This window comes from Mobula birostris, chromosome 3 (assembly GCF_030028105.1).
Source record: "Mobula birostris isolate sMobBir1 chromosome 3, sMobBir1.hap1, whole genome shotgun sequence".
Classification (NCBI taxonomy): Eukaryota; Metazoa; Chordata; class Chondrichthyes; order Myliobatiformes; family Myliobatidae; genus Mobula; species Mobula birostris.
Window position 1 is genome coordinate 53,896,529 of NC_092372.1, and position 25,254 is coordinate 53,921,782.

General features: G+C 40.7%; 1 protein-coding gene across 1 annotated transcript in view; it reads right to left on the bottom strand.

Moving 5' to 3' along the window:
- The window catches only part of zdhhc2 (zinc finger DHHC-type palmitoyltransferase 2), a 91,643-nt gene that overhangs the window by 10,180 nt on the left and 56,209 nt on the right, over positions 1–25,254 (bottom strand). Inside the window, exons 9-12 of the mRNA XM_072252653.1 lie at positions 16,189–16,315; positions 7,375–7,467; positions 6,964–7,079; positions 4,554–4,628 (exon numbers count right to left, since the gene is read on the bottom strand). Coding sequence (XP_072108754.1) covers positions 4,588–4,628; positions 6,964–7,079; positions 7,375–7,467; positions 16,189–16,315 — 377 coding nt within the window. The 3' untranslated portion in view covers positions 4,554–4,587. The remainder of the gene's footprint in view (positions 1–4,553; positions 4,629–6,963; positions 7,080–7,374; positions 7,468–16,188; positions 16,316–25,254) is intronic.

Below are 25,254 nucleotides of genomic sequence, written 5' to 3' on the forward strand. Positions count from 1 at the left end.
TCTCCAGGTAGAACTTTTAAAAGGAAAAATAGCACAGGGAATCAAGGTAAACCAGAAATTAAATCTGAAGTAAGTGAGAAAGGTAAGGATGAAGGGAGACATGAAGGAAAAACATTTTAGTCCTATTTGTAATTATTGTAAGAAACCTAGACATGTAATAGCTAACTGTTTTTGATTGAAAAAGAAAGAGAAGGAAGCAGTCCCAGATGCTTGTGTGCAGCATATTGAAACACCTGTAAATCCAGAGTTCGATAAATACCAATGAAGTTTTATTAGAGTCTGACCAATTTAAGAGGGGATATGAACATCTTATAACGCAGGGATTTGTATCCTTGCAAGAGGGATCCACTCCTATGCCAATAAAAATACTCAGGGATACTGGAGCTTCTCAATCACTTATATTAGACAGTGTTCTAAAGTTTAGTGATGAGTCTGACATATACGAGGAGTTGGGAGTGCCCTTATGCCGATATATTTGCATAAAGTAAATTTAAGGTCAGGGTTAGTTACAGGGCCTGTTAAAGTAGGACGACAACCCAGTTTACCTGTGAATGGTGTTTCTCTGTTGTTAGGGAATGACTCAGCAGGTGGACAAGTTTTCCCTGAAGTGCATTTGACAATAAAGCCTATTTTTGAAGAACCAAAGATAGATTCTAACACGGATTCTTCCTGTGTTGTAACCCGAGCTACGGCTAAAAAGATCGATGTGCAGGATGGGTCTGTTACTCTTGCCTTCATTGTTTGAACAACATTATTGTAGTAAGTCTGACCATGAAGATTTGTCTTTATCTCGGAAGGAGGTGATAGCAGAGCGGAGTAGAGACCCTGAGATGGTTAAATTAAAGGACCAAGCTCTTCCAGATAGTGAAATTGAGAAGGTACCAGTAGAATATTATTTTGAAAAGAGAGTATTAATGAGGAAGTGCAGATCACCTATAATTCCTGTAAGTGAGGAATGGGAAGTTAATTACCAGATAGTTGTTCCTAAAGTTTGTCAAAATTAGATTTTAACTATGGCTCATAGTATGCCTTTGGGGGGGCCATCAAGGTGTAAAGAAAACTATGAACAAGGTTTTTAAACATTTTTACTGGCCCAGTTTAAGAAAAGATGTAGCGACATTTTGCAGAATGTGTCATACTTGTCAAATTGTGGGTAAACCTAATCAAGTTACTCCAGTGCCCCCACTGCAACTGATTCCAGCATTTGGTGAACCATTTTCCAAAATTATTATAGATTGTGTAGGCCCATTGCCAAAAACTAAAGCTGGACATCAATATTTGCTGACCATCATGTGCACAGCGTCTAGGTTTCCAGAGGCCATACCACTCAGGAATATAACAGCTAAAACTGTAACAAAATTCTTTACTTATTTTGACTTACCTAAGGAAATCAAGGTAGTAATTTTACGTCTGGATTGTTTCAGCAGGTAGTTTATAAACTGACAGCAAAACAGATTACCTCATCTGCATATCATCCAGAATCGCAAGGAGCCTTGGAGAGGTTCCATTCTACCTTTAAAACTATGATTAGGACATATTGTGTGGAAAATGAAAATGACTGGGATGAGGGTGTACATTTACCACTTTTTGCAGTACGGGTGGCAGTGTAGGAATCATTAGGTTTTAGTCCTTTTGAACGTGTTTAGGCATAGAGTTTGAGGACCTTTGGCTTTGTTGAAAGAACAGTGGATTAATAAAGAGGTACACACTAATTTGTTGGATTATATTTTGAAATTTAAAGAAAGATTTCATAAAGCTTGTAGCTCAGCCAAGGAATATTTAAAATTGACTCAGAAGAAAATGAAGAATTGGTATGATAAGGAAGCTAGAATGAGGTCATTTAAGCCTGGAGATATGGTGTTGGTTCTTTTTCCGGTGCAAACAAACCTTTTACAAGCTAAATTTTGTGGTCCTTATGAGGTTAAATCTAAAGTTAATGATGTGGCTAATGTGATTAAAAACCCCAGATCGAAGAAAGCCAACAGCTGTGTCATATAAATATGATAAAACTGTATTATGAGAAACAGTCTGTTACTATGACTGTTGTGGTCAATAATAATGAGTCTGATCCCACTGGGAACTTAATGGATGATTCATCTGACACTCATTTTAAACCCAACATTATTTCTGCCAGATTACTAAACTCAACAATTCTGGAAAATATTGATGAGAAATTAGCTCATTTACAGCCAGTGCAGAGAGAGCAGATGAAACAGTTAATTTTTAAATATAGAGATTTATTTCCAGAAGTTCCTAAAAGAACCACAGTAGCTTCACATGATGTAGATGTTGAGATGCCAAACCCATAAAACAACATCTGTATTGAATGAACGGGGAAAAATGTGAACTTGCTGAACAAGAAATTAAGTATATATTAGAGAATAATATTATTAGACCTTCTAATTCGAATTGGAGTTCACCGTGTGTTATGGTGCCTAAGCCAGACAATAGTATTTGGTTTTGTACAGATGACAGGAAGGTGAACGCTGTGACAAAAACTGATGTGATTCCAATCCCTAGGGTAGATGATTGTATGGACAAAGTTGGACAAGCAAAGTTCCTTACAAAGATTGATTTGATAAAAGGTGTGTTCCATTTACAGATAGAGGTAGAGAGATTTCTGCATTTCTAACCCCATCGGGGTTGTAAGAATATAATGTTCTTCCCTTTGGGATGAAGAATGCACTAGGTACTTTCCAGCAGATGATAAATACTGTGATTCATGGGTTTAAAGATACAGATGCCTATATTGATGATTTAGTTACAGGAAATGATACTTGGAAAGCACATATTACTGCGGTGGAGAAACTATCTGAAAGACTTTCAAAAGCTAACTATTAACTTAGCTAAATGTGAATTTGGTCATGCCATGGTGACCTACCTTGGTTATGCTGTAGGTCTGGTCTTGGTTAAAGAAAATAGTTAAGGAAATAAATCAAACTCCAATTCAGCAACAAAGTATACAGGAGTATAATATTTTGATAACTCATATTAATGGTAAAGATAATGTGATCGCTGACTGTCTATCTAGATGTTAAATGTACAATGTAATTTTTTTTTAAGGAGTGGTATTTTAACATTTGTAACACCTACTGTATATTAGTTTGCAAGATGCTGTATGATAATACTGTCTATATCATGTATGTTGTAGATTTTATACATTTGTATTTTTTTTGTAAATAGTTGCTAAAATTTTGTTCCTAAAAGACCAAAATTTTCTTTTTTGGAGGGAGGTGTTACATATCCCGTGGGAATTTTGTGACTGTCTTATAAGCATGATGTAATGGTCTTGCGGAGGTCACGTGATGTAATCTTCCCGCCAGTGTGAGGTCACATGATGACCTGTTCTCAACAGGTATATAAAGGGAAACCCCAGTGATGCAGTTTAGTTTTCAGTTAAGATGTTGTTTGCTTCGTTAGTTACTCCGTAATGCTGTGTATTTGTCATGATGTAGTTTCGTTTTAAAATGGATTTTTCCTTTCTATTTTAAGGTGCAAAGATCAGTGCTGGCAGCTTTGCCAATTGCTGCTAGGTTTGTGTATTGCATCTATAATTTTCCCTTTTCAGTAGTATTGGAGAGTGAAAACTTTATTAAAGGGTGGGAACCTGAAGAATCGGAATAAAGTTGGAGTCGTCCGGCAGCTTTATGAAGGATCGACCTTATTAAGGATTCGTTCATAATATAGTGACCTGTGTCTGAGATAACTCCTGCAAGAGTAGGGAAGTTGTGCAGTGTTCACTTGCCAGGAAAAGGTTAGTTCCTTTAAGCCGTATTATTTCCTTCGTCGTGAATCCTTTGGAGAATCAGCAGTAACGTCACGTCTTCGAAGAAATCAGTTTCCTGAGAAGTCTCTCCTTATTGACTGTGTAAATCATTTGGACTTTCGAATTTACCACTTTAAGAACTGTTTTCGCATTTACCCTGTTAAGAACTGTTCCAGAGTTGCCGTATAGCAGTTAACTTCCGGCTAAGTTCGTCGTTGAATACTTTTTGCTATTGTTGAGTAGAGTTTAATAAATGTTTGCTTGTTTTTATGAAACCTGCCTCAATTGATAATTCATTGTTGCCGATCACGAAACAAACTGATATAGTAAAATGAAGCTTAAGATGCTGATACCCCTCATATTGCAACAGATATAGACCATAAATTGGAAGTGCTTGTGGACTCTTTGTCCCACACCCATCGGGGAAGAGGCTACACAGCATTCATGCCAGGGCCACTAGACTCAAAAACAATTACTGTCTGTCAGACTGATCAACACCTCCACCCATTAACCCATCCCACCACCACTCCATACATATTTCCTAGTGTCAAATTATATACATACGATCAGTCTATGTATGTAACAGTCACCTGTACATTGTTTTATAGGATTGCTTTTATATTTATATTCTTTGTAGATTTTTTTGTTTTTTTGATTGTTGTTTATGCTTGTGTTTTTTTTGTGTGGATCCGGAGTAACAATAATCAATTTGTTCTCCTTTACACTCATGCACTAAAGAATAACAAAAAATGACACTGAATCTTGAATGAGGTGTTTGTCTACTTACAATTGCCAGCTGTTAAAGGCTGCTTGACACACAGCTAGGTCTCATTTTCCATGACCATGACAGGATTGCTCATACCTATGAATTAACAAACAACTAAATTGTTAGTGCCATTAACAGCGATCTTCATGCTAGTCATGCAATTTGTATTTACAGATAGATATTATTTTCTGTGATTCCTTAGCCTGTAATACAAATACGTGAAGCAGTTTGAAGCCCAACGAAATTATTAAATAATTAACCAACTTTGGTCTCAAAATCATACAGTGGTTTTTGCACAGATTGGCTTGGTGACCCTTTATCCCTCATCTGTCAGTTGTCTGGTACTCAACATTATTCTTACGTGTTTCCCAGAAATGGGTACTATTTCATATCTGTGGGATGATGAGGCCCATGTCAGTTTGTAGACTCTTACATAGGTTCAGCAGGAGATGCCTTTTGGATGCTGCTCTTGCCTTTTAAGACAGGTATCCAACAAAGGGTCTCAGGCTCTTAATGCCATTCCAAATATTCTTTGTTCATGTTGAACAATCAAGGGCCAGGGATTCTGAAATCACTGTGGATGTTTCACACTTTTCATAGGAAGTTCTGAGCTCATTCCTTGTCTGCCTATCTGGTAGTCTCTTCCTCAGAATTCAGAAGGTGTACTTGGTTGAGACAGGTGTCTGAAGTTTGAAACTAAGTCAACACTGCAGGATAAATTCATTAGGCTGATGAAAGCAAACTTGACAAAGATGATTTCTGACCTTGGAAAGTTAGAAAGGAATAGTCAACAAATAATCTTAGTTATTCTGGAGAGGAGAAAAATTAAGGGAAGGACCGTTTAATCGGGTTCCTCTGAAGGTTTTTAAATCAATAAAAAGTAGAAGGGAAATGGGAAAAATGCAATCAATTTCATTCAGGTTGCAAACACAAGGATACATTATACTAGTCATAAGTCAAGTATGATGGCATTAGGGGAAAAAAAAACCCTTTCTCTCTCCATAGTGAATTTTTAAAATAAACTGCTAACCCTTTCTCTCTCCATAGTGGATTTTTAAAATAAACTGCTTTGGATTATAATTAATGCAGCATCAATCTACACCATTAATATAGAGCTGAACTGATATTAGCCAGGAAGTGAGATAGAGTGAGATATTTAACATTACTTGATTTTATTTCTCTCCGGTGTTTCAGACAGCTCAAGATCACATATGGCAAGAGTAACATTTTGCAAATCTAGAATTGCAGACTTCACGTAGCAAGTAAGTTTCTTTATTTGTTTATATCTGAAACAAAATGTTCACAACATACTATCATAACTCACTAGTAAGTTCAATAAGGCAAAATTCTCTCAAAGCTTCCAATGTTACGACACCCTATCTAAAATTTTAAATATAAATGTGTTAATTTGTAATTTTTAAATTCCTATAATTGCAGAAGTTACTGTCCTATGTACTGATATAAATTGCCATAATTAACTTGTACAGTGGATTCTGGATATTTGGGCAATCAGTTAATCGGGGCAGCTGCTTATTTGGGACTACTCAAAGGAACAAAAACTAATCAATAAAATTGCTGGGATTCCCTTTGTTTATTTGGAACTCAGTGTTCCATTTAATTGTGGCAGGAGATTGTTGCTGAACAGGTTCTAACTAGTGTCAGTTGTGTGTACTTGTGTGGCTGATGGATGCTACACCGTGCTTAGCGTGAACAGTTTTTAAGTAGCATCAGTTGTGTGTGTTTGTCTTCAAAAAGCAGTGATTTTTGTCACTGATAGTTGGTGAGAAATAATCAGTAAGACAATTCAGAACTGTTTGTTCACTGGTGGTTTCAAGTATTCAAGCTTGGAGATGCCAGAAACAGCCAGCAGTGAAAATGAAACAAGTTAGGAACTATGAAGAATTTGAAGATATTGACAATCATCTTGAATGTTACAATGAAAATGAAGATTTGGAGGATGCAATCGTCGATAGAATTGTATGAAGGCAGTCCATTATTTGCATTAGGTGTTGTGTGCTTATTTGTTCATTTATAGTCAATCAAAAGAACACGGCATTGTTGAATTCCTCCTTCGATAACTATTAGGAACTAATACTCAGTTTTATAGTCTCCCTGATAGTGTTCTGATTTGTTCTCCATTTCATTTAAATACATAATTTGTTACTCAGTGTCTTTTTTATACTTTGACTATTTCCATGAAACTTCAGCTTATTGGACTGCTGCTTAATTGGGTCAAAATGACTGGTCCTGATGTATCCCAATTAATCAAAATCCACTGTATTACAAAAGTAACTGACTGTACATATTAAATCATTTGAATTCCTACTAACAATGGTTGCAATTGTCTCAGATTTGTTTCTGTTTCAAAACAGTATTTCAATTCATTTACACTGTCAAGTTATCTAAATTTTAAGATGTTTTAAGTACTCACCATGCTTGCCTTTCTCATCATCAGAAGTTCCTTCTGACCATGTTTGGCTGCTACCCAATAGATGATTCTGGGATTCTCGTAAAGGTTTGGCAGGAAATGGATGGCCTTCAGTGACACTGTCAAGATGAGTGATTAAATGATTAGTTCATTGTGTGGGTAACTTGAATCACTCAGCAAACCTCACTCACGACTGCAATTACCATGCCATGAACTGTATCTTACAGAGAATACACATCCCTGTCTGCTTCAATCAAAGTGCAACTGCATAAAATATTTAAGAATAGTTCTTACAATCAAAATTGAAAACTGCAATGATCAATCATTATTTATGCTTACAAATGAAGTCATCCAAAAAAAAATTCAATTTTGGAAAACTTCATGCATACAATCAAATAATAATTAAGTAAATACCTTTTAGTATTTGAGTTATGCCCAGATGGAGTGGAGGGTTGCTCTGGGTCCTGATTCACTAAACATGTTGGGAAGGAACAGCCATCACCCAAACTGGAATTACATTAAAAAAATTACATACTTCAAAATGAATTATCATTTATTCACAAAGGACCTGCAGTAATTTCAATTAGTTTTAGGATTGGCTAAACTACAATAATTTGATATTTTGATGTAATTAACTGATCCTTTAATATATAAATAAACATTTGCTTTTCCTGTAGTGAGTATATTTAATGCAGGTTAGCCTACCTGTCACCAATTGCAACCAACAAAAAGGATCTTATGTTTAAGCACTATGTGATAAGGTGCTTGATCCTGTTCAACCAGAAAAGCAGTGAAGATGGGAAAGCCAATTTCTGCATATAATTTTTCAATGTTTTGGTATGTGAGGCATTTTACTGAGAGCCATCATACATAATTGCTCCAACACACAAAATGGTGGAGGAACTCAGCAAGTCAGGAAGCATCTGTTGAGGGGAATAAACAGTCAACATTTTGGACCAAGACCTTTCGTTGGGACATCAGGAATCTGCTTGAAATGCCAACCATTTATTTCCCTCAAAAGATCCTTGCTGTGCTGCTCCAGCGTTTTGTGTGTGTTGCTCAAGATTTCCAGTATCTACAGAATCTCTTTGCTTCTGATATAATTGCTCTGCTGCAGAGTTCTAGAGAACCACTGAGGTACCTTCAAGAACTCCAACAACCTCCGATGACCCTATGAATTCAGGCTTGGAGGCAGACACGAGAGTACCACTCAGGAGATTGTACCCACAGAATGCATCTGTCCCAGATGGTATACCCAGCTAAGTACTGAAGATAAGTGCTAATCAACTGGCTGGAATGTTCACTGACATCTTTAACCTTTTGCTTTGACAGTCTGAGATACCCATCTGCTTCAAACAAGCTTTAATCATACTAGTGCTCAAGCAAGTCAGGCAGCTTGCCTCAATGACTATCATCTAATAGCATTTATATCCACTGTGATGAAGGGCTTGGAGAGGTTGGTCGTGAAACATAACCATTCCTATCTGAGGAGTGAATTGGATCTGCTTCAATATGTCTACCATCACAATAGGTCAACAGCCAATGTCATTTTATTGGCTCTTCACTCAGCCCTGGAACATCTGGACAGTGAAGATGTATATATCAGGATGCTCTTCATTGACTACAGCTCAGCATTCAACATTATTATCCCCAAAAAACTAATAATAAGCTCCAGGACCTAGGCCGCAATACCTCAAGCAACAATCCTTGATTTCCTCATTTGCAGACTCCAGTCATGGACTGGCAACAACATCTCCTCCACAATCGTCATCAGCACAGGTGTACCACAAGGCTGTGTGCTAAAACCCTGCTTTACTCGCTTCATACTTAGGACTGTTCCACTGATACCGCTCTAATGCAACATTTAAGTTTGCTGACAACACTGTTATTGGCCGAATCAAAGGTGGTAACAAATTGGCATATAGGATGCATATTAAAAATGTGGCTGAATGGTGTCACAACCACCACCTCTCACTCAACGTCAGCAAAACCAAAGAGCTGATTATTGACTACAAGAGGAGGGAACCAGAGGTCCATGAAGCAGTCCTCATTAGAAAATCAGAGGAGAAGAGTGTCAGTAACTTAAAATTCCCCGGTGTTAACATTTTAAAGGATCTGTCCTGGGACCCGCACGTAAGTGCTTTTACAAAGAAGGCACGGCAGCACGACTACCCCCTTAGAAGTTTTGCAGAGTTGGCATGTTATGTAAAACTATGACAAACTTCTACAGATACACGAGTATCCTGACTGGTTACATCACAACCTGGTATGGGAACACCAATGTCCAAGAATGAAAAAACCTACAAATAGTGGATACAGACTAATACATTACTAGTAAAGCCCCCGCCCCCACACAATAAGCACATTTACAAGGAACGCCATCACAGGAAAGTAGCATATATCATCAAGGAAACCCACCACCAAGGCCATGCTCCTGACTCACTGCTGCTATGGGCAAGCAGGAAAAGTTCAGGAACAGTTATTAATTACCCTTCAACCATCGGGCTCCCGAACCAGCATGCTTAAATAACCTATGGACACTCTTTCAAGGATTCTACAACTCATTTTCTCAGTATAATTCATTTACTATTTGTTGAACATTATTATTATTGTTTTTTCTCTATGTGCACAGTTTGTGTTCTTTGCACATTGGTTGTTTATCAGTCTTTGTGTGCAGTTTTCCATTGAATCTATTGTATTTCTGTTCTATGGTGAATGCCTGCAAGAAAATAAATCTCAGGGTACTATAAGGTGACATATACATACTTTGATAATAAATTTACTTTGAACTCTGAACCAGTTAGCTCAGACTTTCTCTTCAAGTGGATGTTGATTGGTCTTTCATTTCAATGAGCAAAACCTACATTTTCTTCTGCTTTCACACACTCAGTGTGGAGCTTCAAGCTTCAGAACACACAGGTGAAATGGTAAGTGCAATTCTGGGGACCATTCAAATCAATATGCAGAATATCACAGGCTACACTCTAATTTCCAAATACATTTTACACTGTGACTGTGCATGCTGGAAATCTGTTTGAAATCATCTTGCTGTTTCCCTCGGAAAGTACAATGTTTCCAAACTGGATTTAAATTGTGAGCTTAAAACTTATTGGCCTGAATTATCAGAATTTGCACAATAGGTGTGCAATTTTGCACAAGGGAATTTGTGTCTAAAATTTACAAAGGGACTATTTCGGAAATGGACAATTTCAATTTCTCTTGGTTTGCACTCTAGCTTAACAGAATTGGTGTTATTCTGGAGAGCTCAGCAGGCCAAGCAGCATCTATGGAGAAAAAGTACTATTAACGTTTCAGGCTGAGACCCTTCGGCAGGACCCGATGTGTATCACTCCTACTTGAGATACAAATTCTTTGCTAAAATCCAACTCTTTAATGTTGTAATGCGGCAAACCTTACCTTGAATGTAAATGAGGTATAGTACTTTTCATCTGCATTTATGTATCTGTACATCATTGCATACAGTTTTGGTCACCTTGTTATTGGAAGGACACTGTCTAGCTGGGGAGAGTGCAGAAGACATTTATGAGGATGCTAGCTGGACCACAGGGCCTGAGTTCCAGGAACAGGTTGGCCGCAGTGGATCTTTATTCCTTGGTGCATAGAAAATTGAAAGGTGATCTTGTAGAAGTTTATACAGTCATGAAGAGTATGTATATAGTCTTTTCTCTAGGGCTAGGGTGTCCAAAACTGGAGGGCATAGATATAAAAGGGGAGAGATTCCAAAGATACCTGAGAGGAAACTTCTTTACAGAGACAGTAGTGAGTATTTAGTATGAGTTGCCAGAGGAACTGAGCACCATTGAAGAAGCATTCGGATAGGTACATGGAGGGTTTTGAGTTGAATGCAGACAACTGGGAGGATGCTGTGGATGGCATGGACCAGTTGGGCCGAAAGGCCTGTTTCCATGCTGTACTACTTTATAACCTCAGGTGCATTGTTACTTACTGTTTAATGAATGACTAGTGTCTTCATAATCTAAATCTGAAGAGAGGGTGGCAGGGCCCAGGTCCGACAGCAAGGAAGAACCCGAGGTTTGGATGATTTAAGCGCCGGACTAGATTGAAAAGGTCAGGGTATTTGGCCCACAGGCAAGGGACAGGCTGGTTCAGCTCGCTGCTCTGCAAGGTTACTCAATTCTGCACTGAATTGAGGGTGTGGCCTGCAATTAACAGGCTTCTGTGGCCTCACTTGCATGAACTTTAATTCATTACTTGCATTGGTATTTTTCTCTTTGCACATTGGGTGTTCGACGGTCTTCTTTTGTTTTAATGGGTTTTCTTGTTCTGTGGCTGTCCAAGGATTTGAATCAACACACATCAAAGTTGCTAGTGAACGCAGCAGGCCAGGCAGCATCTCTAGAAAGAGGTACGGTCAACGTTTCGGGCCAACACCCTTCGTCAGGACTAACTGAAAGAAGAGCTAGTAAGAGATTTGAGGGGGGGGGGAGAGATCCAAAATGATAGGAGAAGACAGGAGGGAGAGGGATGGAGCCAAGAGCTGGACAGTTGATTGGCAAAAGGGATATGAGAGGATCATGGGACAGGAGGCCCAGGGAGAAGGCAAAGGGGGAGGGGGGAAAAAACCCAGAGGATGGGCAAGGGGTATAGTGAGAGGGAGAAAAAGGAGAGAGACAGAAAGAATGTGTGTATATAAATAAATAACGGATGGGGTACGAGGGGGAGGTGGGGCATTAGCGGAAGTTTGAGAAGTCAATGTTCATGCCATCAGGTTGGAGGCTACCCAGACGAGCTCTTCCTTCAGTTAGTCCTGACGAAGGGTCTCGGCCCGAAACGTCGACTGTACCTCTTCCTAGAGATGCTGCCTGGCCTACTGCGTTCACCAGCCACTTTGATGTGTGTTGCTTGAATCTCCAGCACCTGCAGAATTCCTCGTGTTAAGGATTTGAATCTCAAGGTTGTATGAAGTCTACATACTTTGATAATAAATGTACTTTGAATCTTTCAACAACTCCAGACAACACAGAGTTTGGGCTTTGGTCATATCACACACACAAGATTTCTTTGTGCAGGCAAATTTGAGAAGAATGCTTGGAAGTTCACCTCCAGTGTGGGAGTCTAAGGTTTTGATGAAATTTCAAAGAGCCATGTTGATTCTGCACCCTGCATTTCTCTTGAACATACAAATTAGGAGCAGCAGCTAGTCACCCAGCTCCCGAAATGTGTTCTGCCACTTAATAAATGCACAGCAGCTGATCTGACCTTAATTCCCCAATTCCCGTCTATCCACAGGAAACTTTCAACCATTTGCTTAATAAGAGCCCATGCACCTGTACCTTTGGTTCCAAGGTTGTCAAGCCGAGGAGTGGTAGTGGGGACAAGCTCCCACTATCTAAAAGTGGTCCTCACGGCATGCGCCTCAAATAGCCTCTGACAACCAAGTCCAACTCCTGTCCTTCTTGTGTGACTTAGCCCCTAAGCCTGGCGGAACTGTTTCCACTGACAGGAGAAGGGGCAAAGGCGGGTCCTGGCGCCTTAAAACCAGTGCTTCGGGTAGATAGAGCTCGTCAGCCTGGGATGGCAGTCCATCTAAGAGAGGGAAAACTCTGATTTCAAACCTCTGCTGTCTTGTGGCCATACCCACTCATGGGAAAGGCTTCGGGAGTAAACCCCGAGGACAAGTCCGGAGCTGGAGTCCCTGAGGCAGTCCGACATTGTCTTCAACCTCGTTCCAGCAACTCCTGTGACGACACTGGTGCCAAGCTGTATCAGCCCTTGCCCTTCCCTTGGACAACATCGGTGTCGTGGAGAGGGGAGACTTGCTGCATGGGTAACTGCCAGTCTTCCATACAACCTTGCCCAGGCCTGCGCCCTGAAAACTTCCAGGTGCAGATCCATGGTCTCGCGAGACTAATGGATGATGCCGCCGCCACCACCACCTGTACCTTTAAAGCATTCAGAGACTCTGTTTCCACTGCACTTTGAGAGTTGCAAAGACTCAATACAACAAATGAACAAAACAGCCTAATTTCTGCCTTAAATGGGTGACCACTTATTCTTAAAGAGTGACCCCTGGTTTTGGATTCTCCTCACATTCAACCAGTTAAAAGACCACTCAGATGCAATCAAATCCAGAACCTATATTCTAAACCTCAGTTGACACAAGCCAAGCCTGTTTGAGGTTTTCTCAGACAATCTGCTCATTTTAAACCCTTCCTTAAATGAGACTTACCTTGAAAACAGTGAATCCGATATGTATTATTTAGATCAGATGTGTTATTTTTCCTATAAAAACTGACAGTTTCACATCTCCCCACAGTATCCTCCACTTGCTTGATCTGTGACACAAGATGAAATCATGTCCATTCTGTCTATAGATGAAGGGAATCTACACCACAATTCAGGAAGCAGTTCTCTGGGTGGTGCTGGTAGTGCATGGCTAAGGCAATGACCCCATCTCCCACATTTGGGAAAAAGACATTTCAAGGGAGCTCAGAGACATTAAATTTGTGCCCACCTTCAGGACTAAGACATTTCCAAATGCAGAAATACAAAGCGGTCTCTCAGGTGTCTACACCCTTCTACAAATATCAGCTGATTCAAATACAAAGCAATGTGACAAATTACTGCAACAAATTCAATCACCAGTATTCCTATTCTCACCAGCTTGCATCAGCTCTTTGTTTTCCATTAAACAAAGCTTATGATCAGCATACAAAATGCTGGAGGAACTCAGTGAGTCAGGGAGCACCTATGAAGGGAAATAAACAGCTGATGTTTCAGACAGAGATCCTTCCTCAGGACCAAAATCATAACCAGGTTTCCGCAGAATCTCTTTGTGTTTCTAATCATTATTATCAGTTCTGTGCAAAACTATTATAATCATGCAACTTCAGCCTTTAGTCTCTGTGATCTTACATAACCCTTCTCCAAGTTTTAAGTACTGCTGTCAGCCGCCTTCCCTACTACTCTGTGGAATTCTCCTCAAACATCTCTTGCTCTTAATTTATCAAGAGCATAATTAAAAACTTCTTTTACAATCCTTTTACTTCAACGCATCCTTCGTTCAGTTTTTCCGATACAGGGTCATGTTTGCCTATCATCTGTGTCATTGTTTAATGGAAGCATATAGTAAGTACTGAACCAAAACCAAATCAATTAATAGGTGCAAAGACATTTTCAGCTTCTTAGGAAAAACTAAGATACATTGAGTTTTACTGCATCAAGCTGTGGTTCCCTCCAACTTTGAGAAAACCACTATCATCCCAGTACCCAAAAATAACAATATAATGTGACTTAATAACAACTGTCCGGTGCTCTAACATCTACTATCATGAAGTGCTTCAAGAGATGAGTCATGGCATGATTCAACTCCATCTTTCCAGACAAGTTCGACCTACTACAATTTGCTTACTCTGCAACAGGTCTACAGCTGGTGCCACCACCCTGGCCCCACACTCATATCTGGAGCATCTAGACAATAAAGTCACATACGTCAGACCCTGGCAGTTAATGCCTCTATATGCAACTGGATCCTTGACTTCCTGACCATGGCTGCAATCAGTAAGGATAGGCAGCAACACCTCCGCCATAATTATTCTAAAATCTAGTGTTCCACAAGATTGCATCCTCAGCCCCCTACTCTACTCCCCATACGCTCATGACCGTATGGCCAGATTCTGGTATACAAGTTTGCAGGTGAGAACACTGTAGTGCGCTGCATTACTAACAATAAGGAAGGAGATAGAGAGCTTAGTGACATGGTGTCATGACAAAAAAAAAAAAGAGCAGGTCAGGGACTTCAGAAAAGTAGGCGATGCAAATTCTCCTGTCTACATCAACAGTGTTGAGGTGGAGAGAGCTGAGAGTTTCAAGTTCCTAGGTGTGAACATCACCAACAGCCTAGCCTGATTCAACCACAAGGCCAAGAGAGCTCACCAACACCTCTCCTTCCTTCGGATCTAAAAAAAATTCAGCATGTCCCCGTTATTCTTCCAATTTTTATTGATGCACCACAGAAAGCATCTTGCCTGGGTACATAACAGCTTGGTATGGCGACTGCTCTGCACATGACCACAAGAAACTGCAGGGAGTTGTGGACACAATACAAGAACTACCCACCCCACTATGGACTCTGTCTATACTTCTCACTGCTCCAGTAAAGCAGCCAGCACAAAAAAAGACTCCACCCACTACAGACATTCTCTCTTCTCTGTTCCATTGGGCAGAAGATAAAAAAGCTTGAAAGCACGTACCATCCGGCACAAGAACAGCTTCTATTCCACTCCCATCAGACACCTGAATAGACCTTTTCTACAATATGATGGTTTCTTGGCCTCACAATCTACCTCATTAATCTTTAACCTGCACTCTTCTTTTATTGGTAGCTTTTATACTTTATTCTATGTTGTTATTGTTTTACCTTAGGAAGAGGGAGGAGAAGATGATGGTGGCACGTGCAGCTGTTCCGAATGAATATCCTATGTGTAACTAGGGGGGGCCGTGCACAATCCGGATTTGATGGAGACAGCCGTGAGAGTACGGAGGAACACATGGAGAAACTTCTGAAATGCCTGCTTCACTGCTGCTGCTACTGTGCGATCGAGAATCTCTGGAGACGAAGGCCCCAAATCCTTGGCTTTGCCTATTGCTTATTGCCAGGGCCGGGGTTGGAACACTCGGCAGAGATGGTGCTCGGTGTCGGAGAGGTGGTCGGAGGCTCGGAGCTTTTGGACGGACTCGGAGTCAGATGCTTCCAGGATGCTGCATCAGCAAGTTGGCGGCGCTGGAGGTTTACCGTCTGCGTGAGATCATGGGACTTTCGAGAGACTTTGAGACTTTACAGTGCCATGGTCTGTTCTTATCAAATTACGGTATTGCTTTGCACTGTTGTAACTATATGTTATAATTATGTGGTTTTGTTAGTTTTTACGTTGGTTTGTCATGTGTTTTCGTGATATCATTCTGGAAAAACATTGTATCATTTCTTAATGCATGCATTATTAAATGACAATAAAAAGAGGACTGTGTGTCCTCATAATCTAATCTAATCTAACCTTATTCTTGCTCAGTGCACTGTGTAACGATTTGATCTGTATAAATAGTATGCAAGATAAGCTTTTCACTGTATCCCTGTACACATGACAATAGTAAACAAATACCAGTGCTATTGGCATAGTATTCTAGACTCAATTTTATAGAATCAAGATTGTATTGAGGATTTGAGAAGTCAGGATAATGAGTAGTTACCTTGTAAAGACAGGCAGCAACCAGTATCTCTTCTCATCTCCAAATACCTGTTTCATATTCTTGCTGCAGCCTAAGCTAAATCCATTCTTGTCTGGTCCATGTCGGAATACAGGTGCTCTGAATGCCTCTGAAACAAATAAGCCATTATTTTAACTTTATTACTTGAAACTCTCACCTGAATATTTGCAAACTTACATCTAAATATTTAACTGCAGAATGAGTCAATAAGCTGAAGAAAATCATGAATGAAATGTAGTTAGGAAAGGGTATATTATCCATCTTACAAAGGACAATACAGCACAGTACAGCCCTTCAGGCCACGATGTTGTGCTAATTTTTTAACCTCCTTCAAAATTAATCTAACGCTTCCTTCCCAGATAGCCCTCCATATTTATTTCATCTATGTGCCTAAGAGACTCTTAAATGTCCCTACTGTATCTGCCTCTACCACCACCCCTGGTAGCATGTTCCATGCACCCGCCAGTCTCTGTAAAAAAAAACCTACCTTTAACATCATCCCTATACATTGCTTCTATCACTTTAAAGTCATGCCCCCTCATATTAGCCATTTATGCACTTGGAAAAAGGAGATGACTGTCCACTCTATGCATCATCATCTTACATACTTCTATCAAGTCACTTCTCATCCTCCTTCGCCCCAAAGAGAAAAGCCCTAGCTCACTCAACTCATCCTCACAATTCCTGCTCTCTAATCCGGGCAGTGTACTGGTAAATCTCCTCTGCACTCTCTCACTAAAGCTGTCTCATCTTTCCTATGATGACACAAGAAATGAACACAATATTGCAAGTGTGGTCTAACCAGAATTTTATAGAGCTGCAACACTACCTCGTGGTTGTTGAACTCAATGCCCTGACTGACCAAGACACCGTACAACCTCTTAACTACCCTTTCAACTGCGTGGTAGTTTTGAAGGATCTATAAAAGTGGACCTGAAGATCCTTCTGTTCCGCCACACTGATAGGAAACCTGCCATTCACCCTATACTCTGCCTTCAGTTTGACATTCAAAGGTATACCTTCATGGGTTACTGAATTAAACTCCATTTGCCACTTTTCAGTCGAGCTCTGCAGCTTACCAATGCCCCAATATTACCTACAACAACCTTATACACTTTCCACAACACCAGAAACCCTTGTGTTATCTGCAAGCACACTAACCCACCCTTTCACTTCCTAACCCAAGTCATTTATAAAAATCACAGAGCAGTGCTCTTAGAATAAATCACTGTGGGACACCACTTATCATTTGACTCCATGTAGAATATACTCTATCCGCTACCATACTCTGCTTTTTATACACAAACCCATTCTGAATCCGTGTAGCCACGTTTCACTGGACTCCGTGCCACCTGACTTTCTGAATGAGCCTACCATAGGGAACATTGATGAACCTCTTACTAAAGTCCATATACACCACATCCACTGTTCTAACTTCATCTATTTTTGTCACTTCCTCAAATAATTCAATCAGGTGTGTGAGGCATAGCCTGCTCCTCAGAAAACCATGCTGACAAAATCAGACTATTCTTCTTCAAATGCTTGTAAATCCCGTCCCTAAGAATCCTCTGCAATAGTTTGTTCATTACTGATGCAAGACTCACTGGTCAACGATTCCCAGTATTATCTGTTACCTTCCTTGAACAAAGGAATAACATTTGCCACTCTCCAATCTTCTGGCATTACTCCTGTGGCCAGTGAGGATGCAGAAATCATTGCCAAAGGTGCAGCAATCTTTCCCTCAGTTCCCAAAGTAACCTGAGGTAAATCCCTCTCTCAAAGTTCCAGCATATTACCCTGTCTTCACATTTATCAAGATCTCTCTCACTGGTGAATAGTGAAGCAAAGTATTCATTAAGGATCTCCCCTACTTCCTCTGATGCCAGGCACATTTCCTCTCTTATCCCTGATTGTCCTACCCTCACTCTAGTCATCCTCCTGTTCTTCACGTACATGTAGAATGTCTTGGGGCTTTCCCTAATCTGACTTCTTATGCCCCCTTCTAGCTCTCTTAAGTTCCTTCTTAAGCTCCTCCCTAGTTACCTTATAACTCTCTAGAATCCTGTCTGATCCTTGCTTCCTAAACCTTAAGTATGCTTCCTCCTTCCTCTTGACTAGGTGTTCTGCATCTGCTGTCAACCATGTTTCCATTAATCCTACCATCCTTTCCCTGCCTCAATGGGACAAACCTATCCAGAACTCCATACAAGTACTTCCTTAACAACTTCCAAATTTCCATTGTGCATTTCCAGAGTACAATTGTTCCCAATTTATGCTCCCAACTTCCTGCCTCATAGCATCATAATACAATCTCCTCCAATTAAATACTTCTCAATACCTTCTGCACCTATCCCTGTGCGAAACTATAGTAAAGGTCGGCTAGTTGTGGTCATTGTCTCCAAAATGCTCGCCCACTCAGGGATCTATCAGCTGATCAGGTTTATTCCCTAGTACTGGATCCAGTATGGCCTCTCCTCTAGTCGCCCTGTCTACATATTGTGTCAGGAATCCTTTCTGGACACACCTAACCAACTTTTCCCGATTTAAATCTCTTACACTATTGAAGTACCAATCAATATTAGGGAAGTTGAAGTCACTATAACAATTCTGTTAGTTTTACATCATTCCAAAATCTGCCACTTGGTCTGTTCCTCAATGTTTCTGATGCTATGGGGGTTATATAGAATATTCCCAAGAGAAAGACTGCTTCCTTCCTGTTTCTGACTTCTACCCACACTGACTCAGTGGATGATCCCTCCACGACATCCTCCCTTTGACAGCTATGGTACAATCCTTGATTAGCAATGCCATGCCTCCACCTCTGTTACCTTCCTTCTGAAACATCTAAATCCACAATCATTCTTGCTCTTGTGATAGCCAAGTCTCTGTAATAGCCACAACACCGTAGATTCATGTATTGATTAGTGCTCCAAGTTCATCCCCCTAGTTCCTGATAATTCTTGAATTAAATTAGACATGTTTCAATCCATCCAGCTGACTGTATTTACGCTGTATTCACTGCATAGCCTCCTTCCCCACAGTATCTCTACACCTTGTACCTACTTTACACCAAATGCTTCATCCTCTGACCTATCACTCTGGTTACAATTCCCCTACCAACCAAGTTTTAACCCTTCCCAATAGCTCTAGCAAACCAGCCCGCAAGGATAGTGGTCCCGTCAAAATCAGGTGTAACCCATCCCTTTTGTACAGGTCACATCTTCCCCAGAAGAGATCCCAATATCCACAAATCTGAAACCTTGTCCCCTGTGCCATTCTTCAGCTACACAATCATCTGCCGTATCATTCTCATCTTACTCTTACTGGTGTGTGGCAAAATTTTAATTCATCGCTACAGTCATCAGTGATGTGTAAAGTAGTACAGAGTTTATTATCTAGTCCTCCAATCTTTGTAAGATCAGACACAATTTTACTTTGTTCAGTGTTTTAATGTTATAGTCTCATGTCAAACCTGAGTAGCTGTTGAAGAATTAAAGAAAAATGAATGCACAGGTGGCAAGGTAGATTTTAAATGGGTTTGGGCATCTCAGGTAAAGCAAAGGAGAAGGGATGAGGAGGGAACTCCAGGGTATTAAAAGGTCGTCACCAAATTATAATTGTTGGTGGTTGCGTCAGCCCTTATCTGAGCCTGCAATGACCAGCTCTTTCGGCTATTTCATAACCACCCTCTGATTAAAGCCACATTGCTGTGGGCCTGGATCAGACCTGGAGAGGACGATGAAAGGTATTGGACAAGAAATATTAACTACAATTTCTCTTTCCATGACTGTTGACTGGTGCTTCTTGCATTTTCTGCTACTATTTTAAGTGAGGTTGGCAGATGCCTTTCTCTAGTATTTGGGAACCAGAGTTTTTAAAGAAATCTGATTACTGATACTATGCTTTTAATTCCAGATTTATTCAATTACTTAATTTTAAATTGCCAGTTGCCATGCTAAGGTTTGTACTGGTGTCTCCAGATCAATAATCTAGGTCTCCGTAACTGAACTGCAATGTTATGACACACTATGTTACTGTTGCCTCATACAGCTTACTACTTTGGCTACAATCACTCCACAGATTAAAATCAAAGGCATTGCATTTTTTTCCTTGAGTTAGAAAATAGCAGATCTTTTGTTCTCCTCTGCGCATCAAAACACAGAAGTATTTTTGTATTCTGTGGGCATACTTCGAACATGGATCACTTGCACATCGTACTATTCCTATTTTACTCAAATGCTTCAGGAATGAAATATATGCAACATGATCATGAATTAGCCTGTGAGGTGTCATCGACAACTGATGCTTCATAGCAAAATGCAATTATTGCCACAAGGTCTATTTTCAATTGACAGAATAACTCTGCCAACTCTGGCCAAAGTCAATAAATGAAGCATTTTTCATTAATTATTCATCACAATTAACACTATCTAGTTGTCTTAGATTTGGGTGTTCCATCAGAATGCAACGTTATATGGAGCGGCCAGGGGAAGTTCTGTTTCAATGTGACAAAAAAGATACACTCGCATTTCAAGTGTGAAAAGATGTATTTAGTCCAGAACCTTTTATTCACTGACAGTTTAAAAGTAACAGGAAAAGGAATAGAAGTAGGAAGTTGGGAAATATGTAAATGCTGGAACCATTGAAGATGCTACACCAGTGTGATCAGTATTGTTGAAATACACTAAAAAATAACACTAATATCAAAAGATCAGAATATTTCTATATATGCACTTATACAGCACCCTTAATGTCGAACACGTTTCAGAAGGGCAATCAAAAATTAGACATTGTACCCAGGAATGTATTATGTGAAAGATTGGAAACCTGATCAAAGGGATTTTAAGAAGGGAAAAGGAGGGAAAATTTCATTAATGTAACTCGCCAAGTAAAGGCAGAAGTGCAAGAGATTAGAGACAGAGGAAAAGGGAGTCTGAAGATTAATTTTAAAGTTGGAGAAAATTAAAGTAGTTAATGATTGGTGAGATAAGAAAGGATTTAAATCACAAATACATCTAAATTCAAAGAAGAGGAAATATCGGTAAGAACAGTGAGAGTAGGAATGTGCAACAGGATGTAGGCAACAATGTTTCAGATGAATTGAAATTCATTGAGGGTGGAAAATTTAAATCAACCCCAAAAAAAAAATCCATCCGATTTTGACATGACAAGGGTATGGATGACAGCATATGCTTTTTACAAATGGTTGTCCTAAAGGTGTACATCAGATAGTGCTGAAAAAACATATTGTTTCTCTTTTTATTTTCATCTAATAGGTCTATATTACTGGGTCAAATCAGCCAACTTCACCAAGATGGAAGGAGATCTTTCCAGGTAAGTAGGAGGCATGTGCTGAAAGTTCAGCTAAGGATTGCACAAGGGTAAAAAGTTAGATTCATTATGATATGGTAGCTCTTACTGAGGTGGTCACACCCCGAGTGCAGGTTTCAGATAGTAGATGGGTGACCACCAGAAGTATGGGGAGTAAGCAGTCAGTGCTGGGTTCCCCTGTGGCCATTCCACAGAGCAACAAGTATCCCTTGGATACTGTTGTGGGTGGGAGCGGGGTTGACCTATTAGGGCATAGCACCAAAGCAAAGCCAGTGGCACTGTGTCCAGCTCTGAGGCTCAACAGGGAAGGGTAACGTCAGGCAGAGGAGTAGTGATAGGAGACTCAGTGGTTAGGGGGACAGACAGCAAATTCAGTGGCCGAGAAAGAAATAGCAGGATGATGGTGCCGCCCAGGCGCTAGGGTCCAGGACATCTCAGAGCGGCTGCAGATACTGTCAAGGGACAGGCTGAGCAGCCCGAGGTCATAGTGCACACTGGCACTAATGACATATGTAGAAAGGTGGAGCAGGTCCTGCGCAGAGTATAGAAGCTGGGAAAGAAGCTGAAGAGCAGGGCCTCCAAAGTAGTAATCTCTGGATTTCTCTCCATGTCACATGCTAGTCAGGGCAGGAATAGGCTGATGGTACAGATGAATGAATGGTGAGGAATTGGTTCAGGGGTCAGGGTTTCAGGTTCTTGGATCATTGGAACATCTTCTGGGGCAGGGGTGACCTGTACAAGATGGACAAGTTGCACCTAAACTGGAAGGGAACCAATATCCTAGCCGGAAGGTTCGCTAGTGCTACTCAGGAGAGTTTAAACTAGTTTAGCAGAGGATGGGAACCAGAGCAACAGGTTACACAGTGGAGGGACGCAGAGGATGGAAGATGCCAGGGCCAGTAAAATCAGGTAAGAGCAAAGTAATAGATACCATAGGATGAATAGTGTATTTTAATGCTAGGAGCATTATGGGTAAATGTGATGAAGTTGGAGCATGGATCAGTACATGGAACCGTGAGGTTGTGGCCAATACAGAGACTTTGTTGAGAGATGGACAGAAATGGGTGCTTAATGTCTCAGGGTTTTTCATGTTTTAGGAAAAATTGAGAGGGAGGTAAAGAGGGAAGGGAGAGTTGTATTACTAATCAGGGACAATATCGCTACTGCACTCAGAGGGGACAGAATGGAAGGCTCGTCCACTGAGTCTATATGGGTAGAACTCCAAAATCATAAGGGTGTAATCAGTCTGATGGTATTGTACTACAGACCTCAGCCCCAGTAGCCACTGAGACACTGATACACTGATGCACAGATATGCAGACAAATTAAGAAAAGGTATAAAAACAACAGGGTTGTTGATGTGTGGGGCTTCAACTTCCCTTATATAAACTGGGACCTTCTTAGTGCAAGTGGTTTAGATGGGGCAGAATTTGCTAGGTGCATCCAAGAGGCTTTCTTAAATCAATACATAGAGAGTCCAACAAGAGGAAGGGTTGTACTGAGTCCGGTGTTGGGTGATGAACCTGGCCAGGTGTCCGACCTTTCAGTGGGTGAGCAGTTAGGGAACAGTGACCACATATGCTTAACTTTCAGGACAGCTATAGATAAGTATGGATGGACCTAGCGAGAGAGTATTAAACTGAACCAGGGCAAATGACAGGAGTATTAGGGTAGAACTAGAGAGATTTAATTGGGAACTGCTGTTTTTGGGCAAGTCCACATTCAACATGTGGAGGGTGTTTAAAGACCAATTGCACAGAGTACAGGACAGGTAAATTCTACTCAGAAGGAAGGACAAGGAAGGCAAGATAAGAGAACCTGGATGTTGAGGGAGGTGATGAATTTAGTCAAGAAGAGAAAGGAAAAGCATGTAAAACTTAGGAAGCTAGGATCAAACAGAGCCCTGGGGATTATAAACAAGCCAGAAAAGAACTCGAGGAGGGAATTAGGAAAGCCAGGAGGGGGCTTGAAAAGTCCTTGTCAAATAGGACTTAAGACAGTCCAAAGGTATTCTATACATACATCAGCAGCAAGAGGATAACTAGGGAAAGAGTGGGACCACTTAAGGCTAAAGGTGGGGGGGGGGGGGGGAGATTTGCTTGGATGTGGTTGAGTACTCTACATATGCATTTATCAGGTAGAAGGAAGTGGAAGATAGGCAGATCAGTGTCAAGAGTCTTAACATGCTAGGGCATTTCAATGTAAAGGAGGAAGTTGTGTTGGATCTCTTAAAGAGCTTTAAAGGTGAATAAGTCCCCAGGGTCTGATGGGATATACCCTAGGTTATAAGAGGCAAGTGAAGAGATTGCTGGGGCCTTAACCACCATCCTCATGTCCTCTCTAGCCACAGGCGAGGTCCCAGAGGACTGGCAAGTAGCTAATACTTTTCCATCATTCAAGAGAGGAACCAGGGATAATCCTGGAAACTACAGACCAGTGAGTTTCACGTCAGTGAGGAAGTTACTGGATGAAATTTTTAGAGATAAGATTTATGAGCATTTGGAAAACCATGGTCTAATTAAGGAGAGCTAGCATAGCTTTGTGCTGGGCACGTCATGTTTACTAACTTGACTAAGTTTTTTGACAAGGTGATGAGGGTGACTGATGAATGTAGAGCTGTAGATGTTGTCTACATGGATTTTAGTCAGGTGTTTGACAAGGTCCCTCATAGGAGGATCATCCAGAAGATTAAGATGTATTCGGTCAATGATGATTTGGCCATTTGGATTTAGAAATGGCTTGTCCATAGCAGACAGAGGGTGGTAGGTGAAGGGATTTATTCTTGCTGGAAGACCAAGTGCGTCTTAACTAGTGGTGTTCTGCAGGGATCAGTACTGGGACCTCTGCTGTTTGTGATATAAATGACCTGGATGAAAATGTAGATAGGTAGGTTAGTAAGTCTGTGATGATATGAAGATAGGTGGTGTTGTGGATAACACAGGTGACTGACCGGCAAAGAATAAAGTGGGATATAGATCAGTTTCAGACAAAGGGTGGAAAATAGCAGATGGAGTTTAATTTAGCCAAATGGCTTTGTACCAGTTGATAGCATGGTGAAGGTGCTATATGGTACGTTTGCCTGTCTTAGTTGACTATTTATTAGACCGCATCTGGAGTATTCCATTCAGTTCTGGTCACCCCATTACGGAAAGCATTCCCCATTACAGAAAGGATTTCAAGGCTTTGGAGAGGGTGCAGAAGACATCTACCAGGACTGCCTGAATTGCACCTGCCCAGGTACATGTACCATCTCACATTTTCTTCTGTAAGGGGTTTCTTCTTTCATGTTACTGTGTAGGCTAATCAAAATGGCTTCTTTGTTATGTTAACTGCTGAGAAAGTTCTGTCACTAGCAGCTTGTTTGGGTTATAGAGGGAGTGTATTCAGTTGCTAACCATTTGGGATAGATGTTATTCCTTTCTGTGCGTCTGTAAGCTATTGGAATGCGCGAGTTTTGGGGCAGAAGGTGCGATGGGGAGAGAGAGAGTGGACGCGATGCTGTGAGCTGGCCGATGGGTCGGACCCCGAGGTCCAGAGTCTTCGGCGAGGAGAGGAGACGAAGACAGACTTGTGTGGAGCGTCTGGTCAACCACTGTGGTTGGTCCCAGGCGGCGGGTCGAGGTGGTCAGAGGGGATCGAATGGTGAAAAGAAGGCCGTTACTAGAGCTCCAACTGTTTGTGCACGAAGAGATTGAACTTTGATAAGTTTGGCACCTT